Source organism: Pogoniulus pusillus, chromosome 37 (genome assembly GCF_015220805.1).
Source record: "Pogoniulus pusillus isolate bPogPus1 chromosome 37, bPogPus1.pri, whole genome shotgun sequence".
NCBI lineage: Eukaryota > Metazoa > Chordata > Aves > Piciformes > Lybiidae > Pogoniulus > Pogoniulus pusillus.
This window is the reverse complement of record NC_087300.1, coordinates 2,428,750-2,450,358: the sequence shown is the minus strand read 5'-3', so window position 1 is coordinate 2,450,358 and position 21,609 is coordinate 2,428,750. Positions and strand designations below refer to the sequence as shown.

General features: G+C 55.4%; 1 protein-coding gene across 1 annotated transcript; it reads right to left on the bottom strand.

Annotated features, from left to right (window-relative positions):
- Positions 1-118: 118 nt before the first annotated feature.
- On the bottom strand, positions 119-21,248 carry HDAC1 (histone deacetylase 1). Its single transcript, XM_064172571.1, has 14 exons — positions 21,126-21,248; positions 15,473-15,585; positions 14,571-14,688; positions 11,416-11,490; positions 9,099-9,237; positions 7,339-7,480; positions 6,693-6,785; positions 6,262-6,370; positions 5,667-5,807; positions 4,506-4,614; positions 4,269-4,399; positions 1,477-1,623; positions 1,326-1,374; positions 119-278 (listed from the first exon to the last, which is right to left on the bottom strand). Exons 1-14 carry the CDS (start codon positions 21,172-21,174, stop codon positions 251-253), a joined length of 1,443 nt encoding a protein of 480 aa, XP_064028641.1. The 5' UTR covers positions 21,175-21,248; the 3' UTR covers positions 119-250.
- Positions 21,249-21,609: the final 361 nt, after the last annotated feature.

Sequence of the window (21,609 nt, the reverse complement as noted above, 5' to 3'; positions counted from 1 at the left end):
GAAAGAGACTTCCCAGCCAACCAAAATCTGGGCCAGTGTAGGTCTGGGTTGAACTCCACAGATTCCTCCCACTCTGCTCCCAGTGGAGTGCAGCAAGGAATAATTTACAGTTCTCAAGTCATTTATAATATTTATATAGAAATATATACAGAAACATATATAAAATAGAGATCCTGTGGAATGGGAGGCAACCAGGGAAGCTAACCTAGGACAGCTACACACCGACAGGAACTGTCCAGCTGCAGTCATCTTAGGTGGATTTTGTCTCTTCTTTCACCCTGGGGAAGCAAGCAGGGAAGAGTTTGGGTTTAGATAAACACCTTGGGTTGTGCCCAGGCTTGGGTGTCAAAGGAGAATTGAAGCCTTCAAAATGCTGCTTCATCTAAAACTTGTGGTGTTCAGCTTAGGAAAGAGGAGACCCCAGGAGGACCTTGGAGATGTGTTCCAGTAGCTAGAGGGATCCTACAGGAAGGCTGCAGAGGGACTTTGCATCAGGGGGTCTAGAGACAGGACAAGAGGGAATGGTTTGAAGCTGAGGCAGAGAAGGGTTAGGCTGGAGCTGAGGGAGAAGTTAGAATCACAGAAGCAGTCAAGGCTGGAAGGGACCACAAGGAGCAGCCAGTTCCAGCCCAGGGACACCCTACCCTAGAGCAGGCTGCACACAGCCTCAGCCAGCCTGGCCTCAAACACCTCCAGCCATGGGGCCTCAACCACCTCCCTGGGCAACCCATTCCAGCCTCTCACCACTCTCCTGCTCAACAACTTCCTCCTCACCTCCAGCCTCACTCTCCCCACCTCCAGCTTTGCTCCATTCCCCTCAGTCCTGGCACTCCCTGGCAGCCTAAAAAGTCCCTCCCCAGCTTTTTTGTAGCCCCCTTCAGATCCTGGAAGGCCACAAGAAGGTCCCCTGGGAGCCTCCTCTGCTCCAGCCTGCACAGCAAAGTTCTTCAGTAGGAGGGTGGTGAGACTCTGGAATAGGCTGCCCAGGGAGGCTGTGGCTGCCTCCTCCATGGAGGTGTTCAAGGCCAGGCTGGATGAGGCCTGGAGCAGCTAAGCCTGGCTGAGAGGTGTCCCTGCCCGTGGTGGGAGGTAGGTAGGAGCAGCTGAGCTCTGAGGTCCCTTCCATGTCACTGTGCTCAGTGCTTCTAAGCCTCTTCCCCAAGGCTTCTGCTCTCCCACTGCTCTCTACATGCAAACCTATCCCATTAAGAGCTCCTTCCCACCTCCCTCCTCCTCCTCCAACCCCTCAACCCGTGCAAAACCCCACTGGGGCCATGGGGAGGTGTCCAAGGAAGCAGGGGCACAAGCCAGGGAACAGAGCTCACCCTTTGGGTTCTGCTTTCTCCTCTTTTGGCTTTTCCTCTTCTTTCTCTTCTAGGAAGAAACAAAAAGACAAAAGACACAGAGCGGTGCAGCAGGAAAGGAGCTGGCAGGGCAGGAGCTGAGAGGGCTTCTAGGCCCAGCTGCCAGCCTTACCTTTCTTCTCCTCCTCCTCCTTCTCCTCCTCTGTTTTGGCACGCTTTGCCTTCTTGAAGCTGGCGACGTTCTTGCGCCCTCCCTCGCCCTCGTCCTCGGAGTCGGAGAATTCCTCGTCGCAGGATATCCTCTTGTCGGAGTTGCGGACTGGGGGTGGGGAGCAGAGGCAGTGCCACAGAACCACAGAGGTGAGCAGGCTGGAAGAGACCTCCAGGATCACCCAATCCAACCCAGCCACCTAACCCTTCTCACTGGCTCACCCATGGCACTAAGTGCCTCAGGCAGCCTCCTCCTCCACATCTCCAGGCACAGCCACTCCACCACCTCCCTGGGCAGCCCATTCCAGTGCCAATCACTCTCTCTGCCAACAACTTCCTCCTCACATCCAGCCTCAACCTGCTCTGGCACAGCTTCAGGCTGTGTCCCCCTCTTCTGTTGCTGCCTGCCTGGCAGCAGAGCCCAACCCCACCTGGCTACAGCCTCCCTGCAGGCAGCAATGAGCTCTGCCCTGAGCCTCCTCTGCTGCAGGCTGCACCCCCCCAGCTCCCTCAGCCTCTCCTCACAGGGCTGTGCTCCAGGCCCCTCCCCAGCCTTGCTGCCCTTCTCCAAACACCTTCCAGCACCTCAACATCTCTCTGGAATTCAGGAGCCCAGAACTGGACAGAGCACTCAAGGTGTTTCAGCACATTTGGATCACAGAATCATTGTGGTTGATCAAGACCTTTAAGCTCACCCAGCCCAACCATTTCCCAGCTCTGCCAAGGCTGGTGCTAAGCCATGGCCCTCAGCACCACAGCTCTGCCTCTTTGAAACACCTCCAGAGGTTCAGCCACCTCCCTGGGCAGCCTGTGCCAGGCTTTGAGAACCCCTTCAGTGAAGAAGTTTCTTCTGCTGTCCAGTCTAAACCTCCCCTGGTGTCGCTTGAGGCCATTTTTTCTTGTCATATCTTGTTCCTTGGGAGAAGAGACCAACCCCCAAGTCCTGGAGCACTCCAACCTCCTTTCAGGCAGCTGTAGGGAGCAATGAAGTCTCTCCCCTCAGCCTCCTCTTCTCCAGATCACACAACTCCAGCTCCCTCCAGCCTCTCCTCACAAGACCTCCTCCACACCCTAAGGAGGACACCAAGCACTAACTTCTCCAAGCCCATCCACACACTGGAAGGAACTAACAAAGCTACAGAAGTCAGAATGAGGCCACATTAAAAACCATTTTCTCTTTCTACCTGCTGGATCTTTTCACTCCTCCCTCCTAACTGCTGATGCCTGAGATACAGGCTGAGGAGTAGGATTTGGATTAGGCATCCTGAGACATCAAAACCTGACAGCAGAAGCAGGTTAACTGAACCTCACACTGGGAAAATCTGTCTGCCAGATCTAAAGGCCAATCTGGCTCTCAGGCAGCATTTTCACTCCTGGGATCAAACCCTGACAGCCTCCCAGAAGGGCTTCTGCCATAGCACCTGCACCACAGGAGCTGTTGGAGTTCTCACATTAAAGCCTGGGCTCTCCCAGGATGGAAATCACCTGGCAGAAGGGACACTGCTGCAAGGGAAGAGAAGGCTCCCAGCCCTGCAGCGCTCAGCACTGCCGCTTTGTCTCACACAATCAGGCAGAGAGGTGGGAGCTGACTCAAACTGAAGGACTCCAGACTGGAAAGCTAAATCACACCTCCTCCTCTGGCTCTTAAGGGAGCACAGAATCAAGCAGGTTGGAAGAGACCTCCAGGATCAACAAGTCCAAACCTATCACCTAACCCTTCTGGTTACCTAATCCACCAAGTGCCTCATCCAGCTGCAAACACCTCCAGCCACAGCCACTCCAGCACCTCCCTGGGCAGCCCATTCCAGTGCCAATCACTCTCTGACAACAACTTCCTCCTAACATCCAGCCTGACCCTGCCCTGGCACAGCTTGAGGCTGTGTCCCCTTGTTCTGTCCCTGGGTGCCTGGGAGAAGAGTCCAACCTCACCTGGCCACAACCTCCTTTCAGGTAGCTGTAGATGGCAATGAACTCTGCCCTGAGCCTCCTCTGCTGCAGCCTGAACACCCCCAGCTCTGAGCCTGTACACTCTAGGTCTAGGGAGGTTTTCCTCCCACTGTTCTCTGCCCTGGTCAGACCACACCCTGGCATTCTGCGTCCAGTTTTGGGCTCCCCAGTTCAAGAGACAGGATTCTGCTGGAGAGGGTTCAGTGGAGGCTATGAGGATGATGAAGGGACTGGAACATCTCTGCTGTGAAGAAAGGCTGAGAGCCTTGGGGCTGTTTAGACTGGAGAGGAGAAGGCTGAGCAGGGACCTGATCAATGTCTACAAGTACCTGAGGGGTGGGTGGCAAGATGAAGGTGCCAGGCTCTTGTCAGTGGTGCCCACTGATAGGACAAAGAACAATAGGTAGGAGCTGAACCCAGAAGGTTCCATGAACATGAATCACAGAATCCCAGAAACATCCAGGTTGGCAAAGCCCCTCAGGATCACCAAGCCCAACCTACAGACCTACTCAACAAGATTCACCTTAAACCATACCCTTCAATACAAAAGCAGAGGAGAAGCTTTTCCACTGTGAAGGTGCTGGAGCCCTGCAGCAGGCTGCCCAGAGAGGTGGTGGAGTCTCCTTCCCTGTGTTCCTCTGTAACCTGCCCTGAGTGCCTCTGCTTTAGCAGGAGGGTTGGGACTGAATGATCTCCAGAGGTCCCTTCCAACCTCTCCTTCTATGATTCTCAGCTAACTGATCCTGCTCAGGGCTGGCAGCCTCAGCCCCAGCCGGGCAAGGTGACTACAGCAGAGACAAACCCTACTTGAAATGCGTTTCTCAGGATCTTCCTCTTCTTCATCTCCACTGTCTTCCTGAACTGCATCCTCGGGAATTGGCTGCATCTGGACCCCGGGGGCATGAGGCAGCATTCGCAGGTTCTCAAAGAGACGTTGCCTGGAGGCAGGCAGGAAAGGGAAGAGCTGAACACAAGGAGCCAGGCAGGGCTGCCAGGCCCCCAGAAGGAGCCGCTGAGCCTGGCAAGGAGGAGCAAAACACTTACTTGATCTTCTCCAGGTACTCGTTGGTGTTCTGGTTAGTCATGTTCGAGGGGCTGATGTGGAGCTTGAAGTCTGGTCCAAAGTACTCAAAATAGTCATTATATGGAAGTTCTGCAGGCAGGGGCAAAAGGAGCAAAGAACAAATCAGCACTGCAGTGGCAGCAAAGCACCACAGACACGTGGCAAAGAATCAGGATCAAGCAGGTTGGAAGAGAGCTCTGAGCTCAGTCAGTCCAACTTAGCACCCAGTCCTGGCCAAGCAACCAGACCATGGCACTAAGTGCCCCAGCCAGGCTTGGCTTCAACACCCCCAGGGACAGCGACTCCACCACCTCCCTGGGCAGCCCATTCCAATGCAAATCTGGCTGCTGTTTGGGTCTCCATCTCAATCTTGGTATCCTCAGGTGATGTTTGGGTGCCTGCCTCAGCCACAGTTGTCTTAAGAGTACTGAACTGTGGCTTGGTAAGCACAGGCCAGGCCCCAGTACAGTGCAAGAAGCTGCTGGTTCTCAGTGGGGCAGGCAAGGCACCCTTCTAGCAGCTGGTGAGTCAGTCTGCCAGGGCTCCTCACCTCTGCTGGGGTAAAGCCCCAGGCTCTGGGAGGTGATACCCATCCTAGGAATCTGCACAAACCCTCCTCCACCCAGGTGGTGTGGGTGAGAAGCCAGGGGGAGGAGCTGACGCTCTCACAGCCCAGACTGGAGTGGGAGCAGACCATTAGCTGGAGTGCAGGCAGGGCTCACTTTGGCACTGAGAACACTATCAGCACGGAGAGGGTTGCAGCAGGAGGGCATCTCACTGCAGTCAGCAAGGCAGCTGGCTACCCCTGGCTGGAGGGGAGAGCTACAGGACTTGAATGCAAACAGGGGAGCAGCTCCTGCAAATCAGGGAACCCAAAAGCTCTTCCCCAGTAACCATCTAAAGCTAATGGAACAGCTCAGAGTTGCTGCCTCTCCCCACAGCAACCTCCCTGGGCAGCCTGTTCCAGACTCTCACCACCCTCACACTGAAGAACTTCTTCCTCGGCTCCAGCCTAACCCTGGAGCTTCAAACTATTCCCCCTTGACCTGCCTCTAGATCCCTGATGCAAAGTCCCTCTGCAGCCTTCCAGTAGGGTGCCACTGTCCCTTGGTCCTGTTTGAAAGGCTCCAGGGGAGAATTACCATTGGGAATTTCAGTGTCCAGAGCCACAGCAGTCTCATAGGTCCAGCACCTCGCCACGTTGCGGATGGTGTAGCCTCCTCCTCCCAGCATCAGCATGGGCAGGTTAAAGCTTTTGACAAACTCCACACACTTGGCATGACCTACAGCAAAAACAGTGAGGAAAAGGTTAAGAACCTCATGGTGGAAAACCAAAGTTTTCAACAGAAGCCTGTACCTGAAGTGGGCTACAAGAAATCCAAAGAGGGACTTCTGACAAGGGCTGGTAGCGAGAGGATGAGGAGCAATGGCTTAGAGATGGCAGAGGGGAGACTGGGACTGGAGATTAGGAAGAAATTCTTGACTGTGAGGGTGAGGAGACACTGGCACAGGTTGCCCAGGGAGGCTGTGGATGTCCCCTCCCAGGTGGAGGAGTTCCAGGCCAGGTTGTCTGAGGCCTTGAGCTACCTGGGCTGATGGGAGGTGTCCCTGCCCTGCCCTGCTCTGTCCAAACCCCATGGTAGGGGTTTGGCACTGGATGAGCTTTTAAGGTCCCCTCCACTCCACGACCTCAGTGATGCCAGTTTGACAGAGACACTGCATGGTTGCCTCTCTTACCTTTGATGGTCAGATTGAAACAACCCAACCTGTCCCCTGAGAGAGAATCTGAGCCACACTGCAAGACAACTGCGCTGGGCTGGAAAGTCTCCATCACTTTGGAGATCACCTAAACAAGAAACCCCTTGTTACATCCCCTCCCCAGGGCAGTGCCACAGCAGCACAGTCACGTCCATGGCAGCAAGTGACACGAAGCCATCCCTAGTGTCCCCACAGCTGCTGACTCCCCTGTGCTCCCAACACTGAGGCTCTTACAGAGAGAAGCTCCCTGACGACAGGCTGCAATTGTTAGGGTGGAATACAGCCCCTCAAGAATCTCATCAGAGCAGAGTGAATCAATCCCCACCCCCAACTAAAGAACAGCTCCAGGAGTCACCCAGGGACAGAGCAGCACCCACAAAGAGCCACTTGGCTAAGAGGTCTTCACTTACAGGCTTGAATATTGCTTCATAGGACTCATCGTCAATGCCGTCCCGCAGAGGGTAGTTGACAGCATAGTACTTGCCTTTGCCTGCACCAATGTCCTGTTAGAGTGAGAGACAAGAAGTCACCAGAGAAGCCACAAAGGGTATTCCAAATTAGCAAGGGAAGTGGAGATTCCATCAGGTTAATCCCAAAGTAAAGCCAGGCTCTGGTGGACAAACACTGTCCTGGCAGAAGGCAGCAGGAGTCGGCTCCGACTGACTCAGCAGGAGTGGAAACGTTTGGCCCTCGGTGCTCAGAGAAGGGAAATCTGCTGCTAGAGATGGTTGTGAGTGTTCAGAGGAGAGAAATTTGCTGCTATGTGTTGCTCTGAGTGTCTAGAGGAGGAAAATCTACTACATGTTGCTCTGAGTATTCAGAAGGGGGAAAAAAACCAATCTACTTCTCCATGCTGATGTCAAAGGTTTGGGTTTAGTCCAGGCCACGACCACAGAGCTGAGCCAGCTGCCTCCTCCATCCCTGCCCTCAGCTGCAGGATGTGCCTCTGAGAGCAGGAGAAGCCAAAGGAGCAGTGACTTAGAGCAATTCCTGACAGCAAACAGATGGAAGAGGCCAAATTTGAGGGGGAGTTTTGTGCCAAGCCTTCATTCTCACCCTTAGGTCTCCTGTTCCTGGGAAGTATTCTCCGTACTTATGGAAGGACACAGTCATGACCCTGTCTGTGGTGTAAAAGGCTTCCTCCACACCATCCCCGTGGTGAATGTCAATGTCAATGTACAGCACTCTCTGGTGGTACCTAGGGGCAGAAAGGAGGCAAAATGTTGCATTTCTCCAGAGCAGGAATTGTCCTCACCCAACAGAGCAAGGGGCAGCAGAGTGAGGAATGTGGCGCTGCTCCCCAGGCTGCAGAGCCAGCAGGCAGCTCCCTCTAGACTGGAGAGAAGTTTCTGACACTGAGGGTGGTGAGAGCCTGGTCCAGGCTGCCCAGAGAGGACAGAGATGTCCCATCCCTGGAACCATCCCAGGTGAGGTTGTTTGGGGCTCTGAACAACCCACTCTAGCTGCAGATGTCCCTGCTGACTGCAGGGGCTTGGAGCAAATTACCTCTGAAAGTCCCTCCCAGCTCAAACCCTTTCATGCTTCCCTCTGGAGCTCACAAGCAAAAGAGCCATGGGGAATTGGTAGGTGTCCTGGACAGCAGTGGGAGAGAACCACAGGAGAAAATCAAGTGGCTTTTGCTGCTGCAGCTGATCTTTGAAGGCAAACTCAACTCAGTGTACCCAGACTTAGCCATCAGGCTGCATTTTTAGGTCCAAGCCTCCCACTGAGCTTTGCCTTGAGCCAAAAGCTGTCACATCTGTGCCCCCTTTGCCAGGGTGGGTGGCAGAGAGAAGGTCCTAAGAGCAACCACACAAAGCTCTGAGCCTTCTGTCTCCTGCAGTGTCACTGTTAGCCCTTGGTGGCAGAGGGTCCTGCAGCCCCCAAGAGAGCTGACTGAACCTCCCCCCAAAAAAACATTGCTATAAAACCCCAAAACAAACAACAAAAGAGGCAACAAAAAAGAAAGGACTGAGAAGAGAGCAGCAGAACGTGGAGGAGCACAGCAGAGAGGACAAAGATAAGGAGTAAGTGGCAGTGCAGGGGACAAAGGCAAGGAGTAAGTGGCAGTGCAGGGGACAAAGACAAGGAGTAAGTGGCAGTGCAGGGGACAAAGACAAGGAGCAAGTGGCAGAGCAGAGGACAAAGACAAGGAGTAAGTGGCAGTGCAGAGGACAAAGACAAGGAGCAAGTGGCAGTGCAGAGGACAAAGACAAGGAGTAAGTGGCAGTGCGGAGGACAAAGACAAGGAGCAAGTGGCAGAGCAGAGGACAAAGACAAGGAGCAAGTGGCAGAGCAGAGGACAAAGACAAGGAGCAAGTGGCAGAGCAGAGGACAAAGACAAGGAGCAAGTGGCAGTGCAGAGGACAAAGACAAGGAGCAAGTGGCAGAGCAGAGGACAAAGACAAGGAGCAAGTGGCAGAGCAGAGGACAAAGACAAGGAGCAAGTGGCAGTGCAGAGGACAAAGACAAGGAGCAAGTGGCAGAGCAGAGGACAAAGACAAGGAGCAAGTGGCAGTGCAGAGGACAAAGACAAGGAGCAAGTGGCAGTGCAGAGGACAAAGACAAGGAGCAAGTGGCAGTGCAGGGGACAAAGGCAAGGAGTAAGTGGCAGTGCAGAGGACAATCACAGGGAGTTAAGTGGCAGAGCAGAGGACAAAGACAAGGAGCAAGTGGCAGTGCAGAGGACAAAGACAAGGAGCAAGTGGCAGTGCGGAGGACAAAGACAAGGAGTAAGTGGCAGTGCAGGGGACAAAGACAAGGAGTAAGTGGCAGTGCAGAGGACAAAGACAAGGAGTAAGTGGCAGTGCCCATACTTGAGGAGCTCCAGGATAGCCAGGACAATATCGTTGACGTAGCAGAAGCCAGAGGCCTCTGACTTCTTTGCGTGGTGAAGGCCTCCTGCCCAGTTGACAGCAATGTCTGTCTGCTGCTTGTTCAGCTTCACAGCACTGGCTGTTGGGAGAGAGGGACACGATGGCAGCAGGAGAGCAAAGGGCTGCAGTGCTGCTGCCCCACGCTCAGGCTGTGCTGCAGGTGACAGAGCAGCAGCCCCAGGGGTCAACGCTGCAGCAGCTCTGCTGTGAGGCCAGGCTGAGGGAGCTGGGGGTGTTCAGCCTGGGGATGAGAAGGCTACAGGGAGACCTCAGAGCTCCTTCCAACACCTAAAGGGATCCTACAGGAAGGCTGCAGAGGGACTCTGCACCAAGGTGTCTGAGCCAGGCCAAGGGGGAATGGTTTGAAGCTGAGGAAGAGCAGGGTTAGACTGGAGCTGAGGAAGAAGTTCTGCAGTGAGAGTCTGGAACAGGCTGGCCAGAGAGGCTGTGGCTGCCTCCTGCCTGGGGGTGTTCAAGGCCAGGTTGGATGAGGCCTTGAGCAGCTGAGTCTAGCTGAGAGGTGTCCCTGGGCATGGGAGGGAGGTTGGAGCAGATGAGCTCTGAGGTCCCTTCCGTGAGCAAACCAACGACAGGCAGGGGAAGAGAACTGCAGGAGGGGAACTGCAGCCTCTGCCCTGCCTGCACACACTTCTCCATGCTTCCTGCTTCGCCTTGGAGCATGAAACCTGCACAATCAGGTCCACAGCACTCTGGAGAGGCTCACAGCTGAGGGCAGTCCAGTTCCCAGTGCCCCGAACAAAAGCCTTTAACGAGGGGGTTTTAGCCACCACAGATGCAGGTCATCCACTCAATATGCATTTAGGCAGAGGGAATTCTCTTCCCCTTAGCCCTTTCACAGAGGTTCTGCAGCTCCCCAGTTCTCCCAGGAGCAAACTAAAAGAGAGATTCTGTGCAAGCTCCAGCCACGGGGAACCACAGAGAGCATGAAAGCAACTTCAAAACCTGCTGCAGTCAGTGCCTGTAGGTGCTGCTGAGCAGGAAATGAAGACGTCTGGATGGCACCGTGGGAGTAGCAGCCACAACACTCAACACCCATGCACAGTCACACACTTCCAGTCCCACTCTTTGAGCAACAAAGAGGGAGGAAAGCTTTTGAAAAGGTTGCAGCTTTCAGGGAGCTCCATGAGATCCTTCAGCTCCTCTTTTGCCTGCTGTCCACACAGGCAGCAGCTTTTTGTTAAAGCCAGCAGATAAAGCAACTTTTTTTCCTTCCCTCTCCAGGTGATGCCTGCCCAGAGCAAGGCTTTTACAGCCCTTTTCCCTCCCCTCCTCCTCTGTGAAGCTCACATTGGTTATTAACTGTTGTTTAAATCAAACCTCTGTAGCTGCTGTGGCTGTGGTTTAGCTGTCTCTGGCCATCTTGTTCTACCACTTCCAGAGTCCTTCACACATTCCAAGCATCTCCTGGGATGCATCCCCAGCAGCGTGGGCAGGAGGTGGAGGGAGGGGATTTTACCCCTCTGCTCTGCTACCTGCAGTGCTGGGGCCAGCTCTGGAGTTCCCAATACAAGGCCATGGAACTGTTGGAGAGGGCCCAGAGGAAGCCATGCAGAGAGATCAGAGGGCTGGAGCACCTCTGCAGTGAGGCCAGGTTGAGGGAGCTGGGGTTGTTCAGCCTGGAGAAGAGGAGGCTCCAGGGAGACCTGAGAGCAGCCTTCCAAGATTTGAAGGAGGCTCCAGGAGAGCTGGGGAAGAGCTTTTCACAAAGGCATGGAGTGACAGGATGAGGGTTGAGGGCTTCAAACTGGATTGAGATGAGACATTAGGAGGAAATTCTTCCCCGTGAGGGTGGTGAGGTACTGGAGCAGGTTGCCCAGAGAAGCTGTGGAAGCTCCAAGGCTGGAAGTGTTCAAAGCCAGGTTGGATGAGACCTTGAGCAAGCTGCTCTGGTAGGAGGTGTCCCTGCCCATGGCAGGGGTTTGGAACTGGCTGATCTTTAAGGTCCCTTCCAACCCAAACCAGCCTGAACTTCTGTGCCTCACTGAATACACCATTCTGTGCCTCACTGAAGAAATCCAGACCAGTGGAGATAGGTTTAACAAAGGCAGAGGGATCTGTCTGTGTGCAAGGCCTGAACTCTCACAGGGGGAGAAATCTGGATCTGATTATAAAGGAATCACAAATAGGTTCCCAGGGCCTCCCCACCACTACCTACAACAATTTCTTTCCCAGCTGACACACATCTGCTGAAGAGGAGGACCAAAAAGAGGAAAGAAGGTAGGAATTGTGAGCTTACCAACAGAGCCTCCAGCAGAGAGCTGACAGAACTCAAACAAGCCATCAAACACAGGGCAGTCCTCCCCAACATTGACTGGAAAAGAACACAGCAGAGTCAGTAAGACAAAACCTCACAAGTGTGGCCAGCAGGTCGAGGGAGGTGATTCTCCACCTCTACTCCTCTCCAGTGAGACCCCACCTGGAGTCCTGCATCCAGCTCTGGAGCCCCTGGGACAAGAGGGCTGTGGAGATGCTGGAGAGTGTCCAGAGCAGGGCCAGGAGGATGCTCAGAGGCTGCAGCAGCTCTGCTGTGAGCACAGACTGAAAGAGTTGGGGCTGTGCAGGCTGGAGCAGAGGAGGCTCCCAGGTGACCTTCTTGTGGCCCTCCAGAATCTGAAGGGGGCTACAAAAAAGCTGGGGAGGGACTTTTGAGGCTGTGAGGGAGTGGCAGGAGTGGGGGGAATGGAGCAAAGCTGGAGGTGGGGAGAGTGAGGCTGGAGGTGAGGAGGAAGTTGTTGAGCAGGAGAGTGGTGAGAGGCTGGAATGGGTTGCCCAGGGAGGTGGTTGAGGCCCCATGGCTGGAGGTGTTTGAGGCCAGGCTGGCTGAGGCTGTGTGCAGCCTGCTCTAGGGTAGGGTGTCCCTGGGCATGGCAGGGGGGTTGGAACTGGCTGCTCCTTGTGGTCCCTTCCAACCCTGACTGCTTCTGTGATTCTATGATTCCAAAACCACCAACAAATGGCCAACTTAAACCCCCCCTGACTCAAAGAGCTACCCAGGGGAGGGCAGCTTTAACCGACAGAAGCTTGGAACAAGGCAACACACACAGCCGCTACCAAAAACCTGGTGAGGCACAAAAGAGTTGTTGCCTCGGTCCCAGGAGCTCTGGTGAGAGCCAAACGCCATCTACTGGAGTGTGCCGTGAGAGGATCCTAGAACCAGCCGATCCCCTTGGAATATGAGTGGGCAGAGAGGAGATGCTGTGGGTGAGGCTGTGTGACAGCACCGCACGTCCTCAGCGGCAGCTCAGGGGGGTTGTGCAAATGAGAGACTCTTCACTCACCTTTCCAGCCCCTCAGAACTTCGTGGGCTGCACTGAGAGCTTTTGAGGGCATCCCTGCTGGGTGCCTGGCAAAGCCAGGAGCTGCTGCATGAGCAGAAGCCAGTTGGGCATTATCCCACCAGGGGATTCAAAGAGAAGGGGCATTAATGACAGGGGTCAATCCCTTGCCTGTCAGCACAAAGCCCTGGTGGGAGATCTTCACCATGAGAGTGGTGAGACCCTGGAATGGGTTGCCCTGGAAGTGTTTAAGGCCAGAATGGATGAGGCTCTGGCCAACCTGGTCGAGGGTAGGCTGTCCCTGCTCATGGCAGGGGGGTTGGAACTGGCTGATCCTTGTGGTCCCTTCCAGCCCTGACTGATTCTGTGAAGATGAGAGGCACAGATGGTTCCTTCTGCCCCTGCAGTGGGGGGCAGCTGAGCTTTGTACCTGGGAGAGCCCAGCAGGAAAGGTGGAACCATCCCTATGGAAATCCCAGGAGCTATCCTTCCCTCAAGGGAAAGCTGAAGCACCTAGAAGCTACAGAGACCTTGGCAGAGGTGAACTTGTCTCTTCCACCCCTAAATCCCCATCCTGAACCTCCTGTTCTATTCTCTAGCTCCACAGAGGCTGCTGCTTTGCAGCCTGCTCTCTCCTCTGCACGGTTAAGGGCAATCCTCTTATTTTGCCTCCTTCAAGTGAAAATAGGTCCTGTGGCAGAACAGCAGAGAAAATGTTGACTAGCAGAGAGAGCTGAGTGGGTGTTTATGAGCTGTATCTGCTCCAGGGGTAAACAGTTCAGCTCGTGTAAATATGTACTTTGGTTGGTGTCATTTGGTGGATCGTTTACTGCAGGAAGCCTTTCAGAGCCTATTACTCACATTACCCATTCCTCTCACTTGCTTCTGCCTTAACATCTGTCCCCTTCAGCTCCTTCCAGCTTTCCAAGTGCCTCCACTTCAGGCTCGAGGCTCATATTTCTTCTCAATTGAAGATGAAACTTACTCCACACCAACGAACCCCAAAGGCCTTCTTGCTGCTCTTGAGGATCGCAGCAAGACCAAAGTGCTGCTTAAATGAACCTCAAGCCTGCCCCACTCTGTGTCTACAAAGTCTGACTGGTCACAGCCATGGTGACATCAGCTCAGAGTTGCAAAGAGATCCCCCCAAAAAAGAGGTCTGTAATATTAAAGTCACCATGAAAGAGCTTCTCCATGGACTGGAGAGGTTGGAACAAGAGGTTCCATCAGAGGATCTCTGCTCACTGCAGGGTGGGGACAGGCTGAGGTAGCTGAGGGTGTTCAGCCTGGGGAAGAGAAGGCTCCAGGGGGACCTCAGAGCTGCCTTCCAACACCTAAAGGGATCCTACAGGAAGGCTGCAGAGGGACTTCTCATGAGGGTGTCTAGAAACAGGCCAAGGGGAAATGGTTTGAAGCTGAAGGAGGGCAGGGTTAGAGTGGAGCTGAGGGAGAAGTTCTTCAGTAGGAGGGTGGTGAGAGTCTGGAACAGGAAGCCCAGAGAGGCTGTGGCTGCCTCCTGCCTGGGGGTGTTCAAGGCCAGCTTGGATGAGGCCTTGGGCAGCCAAGTCTAGTTGAGAGGTCACAACAGGGAGGTTGGAGCAGATGAGCTCTGAGGTCACTTCCAGCCCAAGCCTTCTATGATTCTATTCTAACACACAGTGGATAGGTCACATTGTGCATCTCTGCCCTTCCTGCCTCCCCAGCTGTCCCTGCCTAGAAAACCCTTCAGAGTTCCTGCAAGCTTTGGACACAATTGATGAGCTGAGGTTTGGGGTCTTTTTGTTGGTTGGTTGGTTTAAACTGCTCAACCTTTCCTCACCTCAGTGCCTCTGGGTACAGATAAGCAATCACACAAAGCACAGGCAGCTCATCAATGGAGCAGCTCAGCTGTCTCTGAGGCAAGAAGGCAATGGAGAAGAGTTTCCATCCAAACAAGACCTCGAGGAGACAGCCAGGTCAGAGAGTCTTCCTCAGCTCTTCTGCTAGCTTGGCTCAAGAGAGAGCTGACTTTTACCAGGGAGACCAAAACCCAAAGCCAGGAGAGAGACAGTTCCCTGTGGTTCTCCTGACTCCCTTCCAGACACACAAAGGTTAGAGCAGTGTGTGCATGGCTTACATCTCTGCATCTGCTTGCTGTACTCAGACATGTTGTCAGGGCGGATAGACCTCAGGAACTTGATGTAGTCATCGCTGTGGTACTTGGTCATCTCCTCTGCGTTTGCCTTGTGAGGGCGCTGCCGGGACAGAAAGAGAGCAGGGCTTTGTTTGCAAACACTTCTCCCTCCCCACCTCCCGTCCCCAGCCTCGGAGCTCCTCCCAAACACTCCAAACAGCAGCATCAACCAAGGACCTATCACTGTGTTAAGGAGAAGAGAAGGCTCCGAGGTGACCTTATTGTGACCTTGCAGCATCTTAAGGAGGCTACAAGAAAGCTGGGGAAGGACTTTTTAGGCTGTCAGGTAGGGATAGGACTGGGGAGAATGGAACAAAGCCAAAAATGGGGAGAGTCAGCCTGGATGTTAGGAAGAAGTTGTTCAGCATGAGGGTGGTGAGAGCCTGGCAGGGGTTGCACAGGGAGGTGGTGGAGGTCCCATCCCTGAAGGTGTTTAAGGCCAGGCTGGCTGAGGCTGTGTGCAGCCTGCTCTAGGGTAGGGTGTCCCTGGGCATGGCAGGGGGGTTGGGACTGGCTGCTCCTTGTGGTCTCTTCCAACCCTGCCTGATTCTATGATTCTATAACTTCTATTCAAAAGCAAGAATGCCTCTGCTAGGGACTGCAATGGACCACATCAGGCAGAAGAGCAGCTTGCCAGCCTCCAAAGCTTCCTGGAAGCAGAGAACATCTCCCTGTGAGCAATCAGAAGAGAGCAGAAACAACCTCAGCACAACTCTCTGGGTTTGTCTCTTTTTTTTTCCCTTTCCTATCTGGTTCATCAGCAGAGAACTTACAAATCTGAAGCATCACAGCTGAAAACCTGACAGCTAAAGTAGGATCCTTCAGACAGCTTTCTCTTCACTTACATAGATCTCCATCTTCCTGTAGAGGCCATAGTTGAGCAGGAGGTTGTGAGTCATCCGGATCCTGTGGGGCTTCATTGGATGGCCTTGGCCATAATAATAGTTCCCAACATCACCTGGGAGCAGAAAGGATTTTGTTAGAGCAGGGAAAACTCTGGACCCCTTTGAACACAACCACAGCTGAGCTGCAAGAGCCATCAGCTCCTCACACAGAGGATGGAATCTCCCAACTTGTTTGCACAGGCATATCCCCATGGATTAAGGGAAGGTTATCCTAGACTCCAATAAGATGGACATTTGGGCATGAGGAGATGGTCAGAGAAAGGATTTGATTTGCAAAGCCAGTTCTGAGCCCAGGTAGAGCATGGGCAATGGACAGCACACTGAGCAAGTTCAGAGGAGGGAGCTCCAGCTTCCTGGGGCAGAGCTTCTATGATCTGTGTCCCCTCCCTCAGCCTATGTCAGCTCTCCCACATCCTCTCCAGGCAGTTTGGGTCTACACCACCTCACATTTAGAGCTCACAGGTTTCTGGCTCTGAGGACAGGCTGAGAGCTGGAGCTTGGAGAAGAGAAAGCTCCAGGGAGACCTTAGAGCAGCCTTTCACCACTCAAAGTGGGCTACAGGAGAGCTGGAGAGGGACTTTCTACAGCAGCATGGAGTGACAGGATGAGGGCTGAGGGCTTCAGACCACTAGAAGCTTGATTTGGATGAAATACAAGGAGGAGATTCTCCCCTGTAAGAGTGGTGAGGCACTGGAACAGGCTGCCCATGGAAGTTTTGGAGGCTTCAAGCCTGGAAGTGATGAAATCCAGGTTGGATGAAGCCTTGGACAGCCTATGCTAGTGGGAGGTGCTCCTGCCCATGGCAGGGGGGGTTGGAACTGGACGATCTTGGGTGGTCAGGCACTGGAACAGATTGCCAAGGGAGGCTGTGGAGCACAGAAGCACAGAATGGGATCTTTGATCTTGTTGACCTCCACAACCTCCCTGGAGGTGTTCAAGGCCAGGTTGGATGAGGGTTTGAGTGACCTGAGGTGTCCCTCCCCATGGCAGTGGGGCTGGAACTGGCTGAGCTTTAAGGTCTCTTCCTACCTAAACCATTCTATGATCTTCCAAGTCCCTTCCAACCCAAAGCAGGCTGTGAGTCTTGAGCACAAAGCCACACACCAAGAGGCAGGGGGAGTTTAATCCCAGCTCAGTGACTCATCAGACCAAGCACGGAGCTGCTGTGCCTCAGTTTCTCACTGCTGACCTACCAGAAAGCAGACACAAAGCAGACAACTGTGTCAGGAGGAGCATCACAGCTGTCATTTCACAGCCTCTCCAGCTTTGTCAGCCTCCATTCTTGCTTGAAACCCTTCAGGAGCAGCCCAGCCCCCACCAACACCAAGAGCTATCCTAGGGGCACCAGCATTAACCAACTTCCTTTCCTACCAATACATGCCAGGAGTCATCTCCCCAGGTGGATTTCCTTCTAGCTAGCAAAAGCTGAGCTCAGGTTGCACTCTCCCACAGCAGGCACTGCTAACTGGGGGAGTTTTTTCCCCCTCTCCCCCTCCTCTTCTCCTTATTTTTTATGCAACTTAGGAGGAGAGAAAAAAAAAAATTAACTTTCAGATTTCTGCCTCCTGCCTGATTTGGCTGCAAGAGGCACAGGCTCCAAAGCTGCCAAGAAGAGGGAACAGCCACACAACATGGCCCAAGCTTCATTTTCTTGGGGAAGAAGACCAAGTTGTTGATGTAGTTGTACAACTCCTCATCAGCTTTGGGCACAGGAGGCTCAATCCGGTCTGGGCAGTGACTCAGTTGGGAGCATTCATATTTCATCATCAACCTTAACACTGAGGAGAAGCTGCTGCTGCTGCTTCCTCCCAGCACCCAGCTCTAGCTCTTCCTCCTGCAGATCTGGCCTATTTACAGTCAAAGTAGATGCAAACAGTGCAAACCTCACAGCCAAACAACTCTGCTGCTGGAGATGATCCATCTGTGGCAGCAGAGTGTTCTCTGCATGAAGGTGTTTTACTGGGCAGCTGTCCCTACAGCAAAGCCAAGCTGTGGGGGACTCAAAAAGAGCTGCTCAAGAGGGTTTTTTGGGAGGGTTTTAAAGCTAGAAAATACAAGCAGAGAACTACAGGAAGCTCTGAGAAGTCATCAGCCTCCTCAGCTCAGGCTGTCAGCAAAAGGCCCTGGGCAAACCTTGGCTTTCAGAGCCTGGCTGTGTCTGCTCTGCTCGACACATCCCACCAGGAGTCGTGCAGAGCAGCAGAGGAGCTTGGCTGCTCTTGGGTGTCAGGGCAGGTTAAGAGTGTGGGAATAGAAGAGACAACTCTGCCTGCCTGGGAGGGTGAAGCAAGGCCCTACACTGGGAGCTGATAACAGAGAAGTTACTCTTCAAGTCCAAACTCTCTCACAGACCTTCAGCAAGCCTCAGGATTTCCATGAGGGATCCTTAAGATACCAAACAACCTTTTCCCCCAACCTCTGCATCTCACCTAGACCCTTTCCTGCAGCTCAGGTCCCTTCTCCAGCACCAGATGCCCTCCACCATCTGAACTGTGTGGCTCAAGGATGTCTAACAGGGAATCACAAAGCAGTAGGGGTTGGAAGGGATCTCTGAAGAGCATCCAGGCCAACCCCCTCTGCCAAAGCAGGGTCAGCTAGGGCAGCTCACACAGAAACACATCCAGGTAGGTGTTGAGAGCCCCTAGAGGAGACTCCACAACCTCCCTGGGCAGGCTGCTCCAGGGCTCCAGCACACTCACAGCAAAGAAGCTTCTCCTTGTGTTGAGGTGGAACATCTGGGTTCCAGTTTGTGTCCATTGCTCCTTCTGCCACCACAGGGCACCACTCAACCCATGACAACAACAAACAGATTTATGTTGCTAGGACAATGAGAAGACTCTGCCCCCTTAAATCAGTCAGTGGCACCAGCCCTGGCCCTCTGTGTCTGTCATAGAACAGAATCACAGAATCAGGCAGGTTGGAAGAGAGCTCCAAGCTCAGGCAGCCCAACCTAGCACCCAGCCCTGCCCAACCAACCAGACCATGGCACTAAGTGCCCCAGCCAGGCTTGGCTGCAACACCTCCAGCCACAGCCACTCCACCACCTCCCTGGGCAGCCCATTCCAATGCCAATCACTCTCTCTGACAACAACTTCATCCTCACATCCAGCATCAACCTGCCCTGGCACAGCTTCAGGCTGTGTCCCCTTCTTCTGGCCCTGCCTGCCTGGCAGCAGAGCCCAACCCCACCTGGCTACAGCCTCCCTGCAGGCAGCTGCAGGCAGCAATGAGCTCTGCCCTGAGCCTCCTCTGCTGCAGGCTGCACACCCCCAGCTCCCTCAGCCTCTCCTCACAGGGCTCTGCTCCAGGCCCCTCCCCAGCCTTGCTGCCCTTCTCTCAACACCTTCCAGCACCTCAACATCTCTCTTGAATGGAGGAGCCCAGAACTGGACACAGCACTGCAGGTGTGGCCTGAGCAGTGCTGAGCACAGGGGCAGAAGCAGCTCCCTTGTCCTGCTGCCCACACTGCTCCTCAGCCAGCCCAGGATGCCATTGGCTCTGCTGCCCACCTGGGCACTGCTGCCTCCTCTGCAGCTCCTCTCTCCCAGCACCCCCAGCTCCCTCTCTGCCTGGCTGCTCTGAGTCACTCTGGCCCCAGCCTGTAGTGCTGCTTGGGGTTGTTGTGGTCAAAGTGCAGAACCCTGCACTTGGCCTTGGTCAGTCTCATCCCCTTGGCCTCTGCCCACTTCTCCTTTGCTACAGACCTGCCACCCAGAGCAGCTGAGTGCTTGGACACTGAGCACATTCCTATCTCAGGAAGACAGCAGCAAGAAGAAGTTTTTTATTTGATTTCACAGACTAAAATCCAAGCTGCAGTGCAGAGCTGCACAGCACTGAGTGATCACAGCCTCTGTTGAGAAGGAGCCCACCCACCCCCCAAGGCACCAGGTCACCCCTCCAAAGGGCAGGTGGCTGTGAAGGTGAAGAGATAACACAACCACAGCCTAGATGCAAGGAAGCCACAGGAGATATCTAGACTGGGGGTTGGCCACTTGTAACGCCTCCTGACTTGCCCTGCCCCCAGAGAACGATGATCAGACCCCAGAGCAGTACTTCCTTGGCCCCAGAACAGGAAGGAATAAGAAGAAGGCAGCCTCCAGCCCAGCCAAGTCCAGAGCCAGAGCTAAACAATGCTCCCAGACACAGGAACTCCCTGCAAACAACCAGGCAGGCAGCCTGGCTCCTGATGCGTTTGGGTTTGGCCCTTGCCTGACCACTGCCCCAGAGGGAGCTTCAGGAGTGCCTTTTCCTCTTAACAGGGCTCAAGGAGCCTTCACCTCCTTGTAACCCCCCCTGCTCCCCAGCACCTCCTCCAGTGGTCCTCATCCTGCCAGTAACCTTCTGGAGCATCTCAGCATGGCTCCCAAAGCCTCTCTCAGCCTCATGCCCCTCTCCTCATCCTGGACCCTCCACAGCCTTTTCCCACCTCCAGAGTCCCCAGATCTCCATACCTCCCCAGTTCCACCCTGCTCCTCACCTCCCCCCAGCACTGCCTTCCTAATGCTTCCCCCTGCACCTCCCTGTCCCCCCTCCAGTGCTCCCCCATACCCTTCCCATATCCTCCTGTCCCACATCCTCCCCAGCCCACTGTACTCCCTACCCAATCCTGCCCCCAGCCCTCCCCTGACCCCTACACCCCTACTGCTCCCTGCAGCCCCCAGCCCTCCCCTGTCCCTCAGCTCCCCAATACCCATTCCTGCACCCCACAATGCAGCCCCCAGCCCTCCTCTGTCCCTCAGCTCCCCAATACCCAATCCTGCACCCCCCAATTCAGCCCCCAGCCCTCCCCTGTCCCTCAGCTCCCCAATACCCAATCCTGCACCCCCCAGCCCTCCCCTGTCCCTCAGCTCCCCAATACCCAATCCTGCACCCCCAATGCAGCCCCCAGCCCTCCCCTGTCCCTCAGCTCCCCAATACCCAATCCTGCACCCCCCAATGCAGCCCCCAGCCCTCCCCTGTCCCTCAGCTCCCCAATACCCAATCCTGCACCCCCCAATGCAGCCCCCAGCCCTCCCCTGTCCCTCAGCTCCCCAATACCCATTCCTGCAGCCCCCAGCCCTCCCCTGTCCCTCAGCTCCCCAATACCCAATCCTGCATCCCCCAATTCAGCCCCCAGCCCTCCCCTGTCCCTCAGCTCCCCAATACCCATTCCTGCACCCCCCAATGCAGCCCCCAGCCCTCCCCTGTCCCTCAGCTCCCCAATACCCAATCCTGCACCCCCCAATGCAGCCCCCAGCCCTCCATACTCGCAGCCATCCATAGCTCCCTGCCCCCCGTATCCACCTTTCCCCTCTCCAGCGCTGCCCTCAGCGAGCCTCCATCGCCCCTCCCCCCCCCCTTCAGGGCAGCCCCCAGCCCCACTCCCTTTCTCCACTGATCCTCCCCCACTCCGAGCAGCCCCCACCCACTGTGTCCTCCAGTGACCCCCCCACCCCCACCCCCCATCCCCAGCGACCCTCCCACCCCCCCCCCCAGCACACCTCCCGTTATCCCCCCCCTCCCCTCCCACCCCCCGTGCCCCTTCAAGCCCCCACCCTCCCGCACCGGTCCCGCCGCCCTCCCCCGGGCCCGGCCCCCTCCCGCAGCCCCTCACCGTCATAGTAGTAGCAGACTTTCCTCTTGGTGCCCTGCGTCAGCGCCATCTTCCTGCCGCCCCACGGCCACCGACCCTACCGCGCCCCGCGCAACCCAACGCAGCCCGGCCCGGCCCGCCCCGGGCCCGAGCGCCGCTGGCCCCGCCCCCCGCGCTGCCCTCAGCCTATCGCAGCGAGGCGCTCCGCCCCCGCCTGCCTCTTGTCCAATAGCAAGCGGCGGCGGCGGGCGCGGGGGAGCCAGCAGGCTAAGCTGAGCGCCAGGGGGCCTGGGCTGGGCTGGGCTGTACCACTGCCCCGTGGGGGCGGGGCCGCCAGGGGTTGCACCATCGCTGGGGTGCGGAGGGGGGAGGCGGGGGGGGGGACGGGGGACTCGCAGCCAGGGAGAGGGGCCAGGTGGGCGGGCGGAACCATTTGCGGAGGAGGGGGAGGGGGAGAGCAGGGGACGGACTCGCAGCCAGGGAGAGGGGCCAGGTGGGCGGGCGG

Coding starts and splice junctions, on each gene's coding strand:
- HDAC1 (XM_064172571.1), bottom strand. CDS start 21,174: ATGGCGCTGACGCAGGGCACCAAGAGGAAAGTCTGCTACTACTATGAC. Junction 15,586..21,125: donor AGTCTGCTACTACTATGACG/GTGAGGGGCTGC, acceptor TTCTGCTCCCAG/GTGATGTTGGGAACTATTAT. Junction 4,400..4,505: donor GAGTACCTGGAGAAGATCAA/GTAAGTGTTTTG, acceptor GCCTGCCTCCAG/GCAACGTCTCTTTGAGAACC.